This window comes from Diachasma alloeum, unplaced genomic scaffold (genome assembly GCF_001412515.2).
Source record: "Diachasma alloeum isolate Michigan unplaced genomic scaffold, Dall2.0 Dall_scaffold_00424, whole genome shotgun sequence".
Lineage (NCBI taxonomy): Eukaryota > Metazoa > Arthropoda > Insecta > Hymenoptera > Braconidae > Diachasma > Diachasma alloeum.
In genome coordinates this window covers 529,973-536,198 of record NW_021680563.1, presented here as the reverse complement: position 1 = coordinate 536,198, position 6,226 = coordinate 529,973, and the positions used below count along the sequence as shown (strand labels likewise).

The following is a 6,226-nucleotide window of genomic DNA, read 5'->3' as shown; positions in this document are numbered from 1 at the left end:
ACATTCCCAACAGATCCTGAACCTCAGCATTTCCTGTGCGATATTGGGAATATTATGGGTGATGGAATGCGAATAATACGTGGGGAAAAGCCAGAGACGAGTTGGAATATTGCAGCTGCTAAGGCTATACTCGCTAAAGCAGTTGCAAGCAAACAGAAACGCATGGACGCAAGAAAGAGAACATGTGGAATGACATCACAATCAGCTTCTTCAACTGCGAAAAGAAAAAATTCTCATGAGGCAAAAGTTAAACCGGTATGAGAAGAAAATAGCTGTTCTGGAAATGAAGTTAAAAAGCTTGAAAAAGTTCGAAAAATTCGACAAACTCAATCTTACCGCACATAGTTATTTTCATCATAAGGTCCACAAAGTATTTTCGCCTTCGGCTCGGCCTACAAAGTCACATTCGTCAGAAAATACTTTTGGACCGTGTGATGAATGCAATTTTTCGTCAGAAGGCCCGTAAACCGCGATCTAACCGAACGAAGCGAGGTTAGAATCGCGGTATATTGGGTCTTCTCACGAAAAACTCTTTTCGACATGCAGTTCGAGAATGTTGAATGCCGACAATCACCCTAATTAAGTGGCCATATAACTCAGACGGCAGTTACCATCAGAGTCGAAAATTTCGATCCATTTTTTTAGGGGGTGTTCACAATGCCTTTAACATTTGAATCAAACTAATAACAATTAACGCGACTGAATTTTCGCGGTGCCGGATGAAGGATAATTTAATAATGAACACAAGTTAGATGAAAACAATATTTAATTGTTTCACTTTGAATTACACTCTAAGTAATAAATTGACATGAGTTTTTTGCAATGAGTAACTACAGTTTCGCATTGTAGCAGCAAGTTGACTGATTTCCTTTTTTTTTGTTTTGAATGGGGAGACACCTGAAGTCGTTTGTTTCAGTCATCGTTATGCTCTCCAGTGCACTCATGCATTTGAATCCACAATCGTGGACATACGACCCGTCTCGTTCTTTCGTTGACAGAACGAAAGGATTCTATAACAAAAAAAAGAATTAATAAAAAAAAGGGGGTTTTAGAATGTCTGGGGCGATCTCATTCACAGGATTTTCTGGTTGGATTGGTGTTGCGGTACAGCTCAGCACGTCGCACTCAGGTTCTATTGCCAATGGTTGGTAGGTAGTTTGGGTTTTTGGCCAATGACTTGGGGGGTGTTTCAGCCAAGCTGGTCCGTGCCACCAAAGAGGGTGTGTGAGCAGATCCTTGGGAAGAATTCCTCGTGAGTTACAGTCAGCAGGATTAGACGCAGTGGGTACGTGATGCCAGGTAGATCTTGGAGTTCTTGTTTGGATGTCTGAAATCCTGTTAGCGATGAAGGTAGGCTAATGAGAGGGATGTTTCTTCAACCAGGCCAGCACGATTTGAGAATCCGTCCAAGCATGGATGGGAGTATTTTTCAGGTTCATGGCACTCTGCACTCTCTCTAGTACTCGGGAGAGTAAATGAGCAGCACGCAGCTCCAACTTAGGGATGGTTTAGTTCTTGAGAGGAGCTACTTTTGATTTCCCCATGATCAGGCTGATGGAGGCTCTGTCGCTAGTATTGGGAACACGAAGGTAGACCACCCGTGCGTAGGCCTGTTTCGAGGCGTCACAGAACCCATGGAGCTCTGCATGGGGGTCAGTGGGTCCTCCAAGAATGAATCGAGGGATGCTGATTTCCTTAAGTTCGATAAGCTGCTGGTGGTACTTTTCCCATGTTTCGGTAACGCTCTTCGGTACTTGGTCGTCTCAGTCCATCCCAATAACCAGAGTTCCTGGATCGTGATCTTGGCGACGATGGTGGTGGGTGTAAGCCAACCAGCAGGGTCGAAAATTCTGGCTATCGTGGACAGTATCTCTCGTTTGGCGGACCTTCCTGATTGTTCTAGCGAGATGGAGAACGTGAAGGCATCACTTTTCATGTCCCAAAGGACTCCCAGCACCTTGACGGCATCCTTGTGATGGATTTCAGCAGATGGATCGCAAGCTAACAATTTACGTGGTGTGTTTTTAAGAGCGTCAGGATGGCTGGAAACCCATTTTCTGAGGTGGAAGCCACCCGCCTGAAGAAGTTGTTGGAGTTATAAAGTGAGCTGTTGAGCTTCCTCGACTGAGTTTGCTCCGAATAAGGCGTTATCAACATAAAAATCTCGCTGGAGGATGGTCGCAGCTCTGGGATATGAGTGACGTTCGTCAGGTGCAAGTTGTTTCAGCACTCGATTCACTACGTACGGTACTGGGGCTGTTCCATACGTCACTGTTTTCAAGTCGAATGATTTGACCACATGGGAAGTAGGTTCTCGCCAGAGAATTCGTTGGAGATGCCTCTCTTCAGGGTCTACCAGTATTTGACGAAACATTTTTTCGACGTCTGCCCGCAAGGCCACTGGGTGCATCCTCCATCGTAAGATGACATCGAATAAGTCTGGGAGCAGTTGTGGACCGATGAGCAGATGATCGTTCAATGTAGTATGATTTGTAGTCTTACTGGATGCGTTGAAGACTACTCGAAGGGGCGACGTGGTGCTATCCTTTCTCAATACTGCATGATGGGGCAAGTACACGGGTTTCAAGTTCTCTGAGTCGAACTCGGGTGATGGTTCCATGTGGCCGAGATCGAGATATTCTTGAAGGAACTTATCGTACTCGATTTGATGGTGAGGAGTGGAGCGAAGACGGGTTCTCTGGCGTTCCAAGCACTTGAAAGCTATTCTGTAAGACTCTCCAATGTTCAAAGGGAGGGTTCCCTTCAAAGGCAGGTGTACTGAATACCTTCCGTCTGGTCTACGTGAGTGAGTTTCCTTGAAGTGATTTTCGCACTTTTGCTCATCCTTATTTAGCCCTATGGTTGTCGAGATCTCTAATTCCCAGAATTGACGAATCAGTGTGTCGACTGGTTCCCTAATGGTACAGTGCAGTGCTTCCTGCGCTAAAGGAGTGTTGGCTGGGCCCTTCCGAGTGCCTTCCAGGATGACTTCTGGGTATAGACTCGCGCCAATTATCAGCTCGATTCTTTGCTTGTTGGAGTTAATTGGGTCAGCGAGCTTGAGTCCCTTGAGGTGGTTCCATTGTGCTCCGGTGGTAGCGTGTAGTGAAATGAAAGACGTCAGTTTTGGGAGTACGTGGGCAGTGATGGAGAGAATGGGGGTTTTACCATCACCAGGAAGCAGCTCACAAGTAATGGCAGAGCGACAAGAAGCTGCCCTGGTTCCGTTGACTCCAGCAATCGTTATATCTACGCTAGTACGGGGAGCACGACGCGCTTGGGCGATGGACTTGCTAACGAATGTTAGCTGTGAGCCTTGATGAAGCAGTGCTCTTACCGAAACTGTTCGTCCATCCTTGGATCGGAGTCGTACAATAGCAGTGGCGAGTAGAATGGAATTCTCAGGTGCTGCATTGAGTGGGCTAACTTGACATGCCACTGTGTCGTTAGCCAGGGTTTCGTCTTGTAGTGCGATTTCCTCATCTGAGCTCGAACTCGATGTGACTGACTCACTATCACTACTGTCAACTGTTGCGTGAGCAGCACTACTGTGATTCTTGTCCTTGGCTGGCTGACGTCGAGAGTTACAGAGCAGCGAGTGATGCTTTCTCTTGCAATAACGACAGCGACCCGTATTCTCGCACTCCTTCCGCTCGTAGTCACCTTGAAAACAGTTAAAACACAAGGATTTAGTTTTAGAAAATTCTCTTCTATCGCGTAGGGACATGCCCTTGAATCTTGCACATGAACTGAGAGAGTGGTACTGCTGACAAGCAGGGCATACGACCTTGGGTTCTGTTGAGGAGTGGAGCGCTTTGGCTGTGTATTTTTGATGAGTCTTGAGGTTCGATGGGGTGACAGGCATTCGGGACAGCCTGAGAGCACGATCGTCTAGGAATTTTTTGATTTGATCCAGTGTGGGGAATACTTTGGTTGAGTTGGCATGTAACTCAAAGTATTTGCACGTCTCGACATCCAGTTTATTAACTGTGAGATAGACCAGCAAGTCGTTCCATTGGTCGACCTTCCTGCCAATGTTGGCTAGTTGTTCACAAGCACGAGTGGTCTCATCATACAGGCATCGTACTTCGTCGCTTAATTCATTCTTTATCTTCTTGATGCTGAAGAGGCCCTTCAGATACGTCCAGATCAACCCACTCTCATCGTCATAACGATTTTTCAGCAAGTTCCAAGCAGTTTCCTAATTGGAGTCACTAACCTTAATGTTCTCGATTAGGGCGAAGGCCTCACCATCGAGTGAAGCGCGCAGGAGGTGAAATTTCTGAACCTCGGAACTATTCAAGTCATTCTGAATGGTTGAAAGCCAGAGGTTTCTATAGTTGATCCATTTGGAGCTCTCTCCATTAAACCTGGGCAATTTGATTTTTTCAAACTTGAATGGGAGGCTGGAGCTTGGTTGTGGAGCGGCTGCTGCTGGTGGAGGATTTGAGTTCAATGCGTGTATCAATTCAGTGAAGTATCTCTTACCAATAAAATACTGATTATGAGCACTTTCCAATCCTTTAGTGACAAAGTACCTGTGACTCTTGTTATCTGGACCTGCTAGCCGACGTACTCGTCTGTCAAGCAGTTTGATTTCTTGACAGAACACATCGTGTTGCTCCAAGGCCAGCTTGGCAGCGACTAGAGTTCGTTGATCTACTGCTAATGCCTTGAAAGCCGAGAGTTCATTGTTCATTAAGCTTACTCTCACCTCAAGTGTTTCCATCGTTTCCTCGAAAGTGTCGTCATCGGCCAAGAGTGATGCGTCCGGCGTATACGGCATTTTGGAGCTTGATAATTTTCTTACTCGCAAGAACAATCACTACTCGTTAATCACATAAAGTCACTAATCACCAAAGCAGCACAACGTCCAGGGTGCTCTCCAATGCTTTGGTTTTGATAACTAACACTTTCACTCTTCCGACAAGATAACACGTGGTTACTCAGTGAGGTTATGGTTTTGTTATCAATGAATTTGTCTTTAATTTTTCGTTCTGATATTTCTCCAAGAGAGCCAGGTTATTATTAATCGCCTAGAGTTCAGCTTTCAACCTTTTATTTGGCGACATTAATTAATAATTGAAGGTTAGGTTTAGCCTAGCACGTGGCCACGCACGATACTCGATTTATGTCCGAGAAGTCGCGCGGTGATTCCAATTAGGACCAGACGGTTTGACTCTAGCAAACGCGATTTTGTTTATTTTTTTTTTTGCAGTTAACTCGTGTATCAATAAGTATTTCTCCCACATCCGGCTCGAAGGAGCATGTTCACAATGCCTTTAACATTTGAATCAAACTAATAACAATTAATGTGACTGAATCTCGCGGTGCAGGATGAAGGATAATTTAATAATGAACACAAGTTAGATGAAAACAATGTTTAATTGTTTCACTTTGAATTACACTCTAAATAATAAATTGACATGAGTTTTTTGCAATGAGTAACTAGAGTTCCGCATTGTAGCAGCAAGTTGACTGATCTCCTTTTTTTTTGTTTTGAATGGGGAGACACCTGAAGTCGTTTGTTTCAGTCATCGTTGAGCTCTTCAGCGCGCTCATGCATTTGAATCCACAATCGTGGACAGGGGGAAACATCATTTCTGAAAAAAATCAAATTCTTAGGCCCTTCATAATCATGGAATGAAGGGCCCAAGAATTTAATTTTCCAAAAATGATGGTTCCACCCTAAAAAAAAATTGAATCGAAATTTTCGACTCTGATGGTAACTGTCGTTTGAGTTACATGGCCACTTAATTGGGCTCGCTAAATAAGAAAACGCCACCTAGGCTCTAAGGTGCACGGGCACTCACACAGACAACAAAACCAAATTTTGGGTTTGTGTAGGCGTGTATATGAGCGCCTTAGAGCGACCATATTGACGAAAAACAGCGCCCTCAATGGTATTTAGCGAGTCCAATACCATTTTTCTTTGGATGTATATTTTCTGAATAACAAATGCGTGTTTCTTGAATTACCGACATGTCGATAAAACAATTGAATCTTATACGGCAAGGGGGTTGAAGGGTGCAACTGTTTTATCATTTTATTATGCAAAAAAACTTGATAATTAAAAATAAAAAACCGTTGACGAAAAAATATAAATTGATCAATAAAATAAATAACTAAAAAAAATTATGAAACTGAAAAATTGAACATGGGAAACCCCCGACGAAAATTGAAAAAATTCATATATAAACTAAAAAACTGAAAAACTAAAAATCGA

General features: G+C 43.9%; 1 protein-coding gene across 1 annotated transcript; it reads right to left on the bottom strand.

Annotated features, from left to right (window-relative positions):
- Positions 1-2,095: 2,095 nt before the first annotated feature.
- On the bottom strand, positions 2,096-4,786 carry LOC107042148. Its single transcript, XM_015263052.1, has 3 exons — positions 4,220-4,786; positions 3,772-4,132; positions 2,096-3,663 (listed from the first exon to the last, which is right to left on the bottom strand). The coding sequence occupies exons 1-3, from the start codon at positions 4,784-4,786 to the stop codon at positions 2,096-2,098; spliced, it is 2,496 nt and encodes an 831-aa protein (XP_015118538.1).
- Between the last annotated feature and the right edge of the window lie 1,440 nt (positions 4,787-6,226).

What these genes read in the sequence shown, in the direction of transcription:
- LOC107042148 (XM_015263052.1), bottom strand. Translation starts at nt 4,786, where the DNA reads ATGCCGTATACGCCGGACGCATCACTCTTGGCCGATGACGACACTTTC. An exon ending in CCCTAATCGAGAACATTAAG is followed by an intron (nt 4,133 to 4,219) that starts GTTAGTGACTCC and finishes ACGTATCTGAAG; the next exon opens with GGCCTCTTCAGCATCAAGAA. An exon ending in CAAGGTCGTATGCCCTGCTT is followed by an intron (nt 3,664 to 3,771) that starts GTCAGCAGTACC and finishes ACTGTTTTCAAG; the next exon opens with GTGACTACGAGCGGAAGGAG.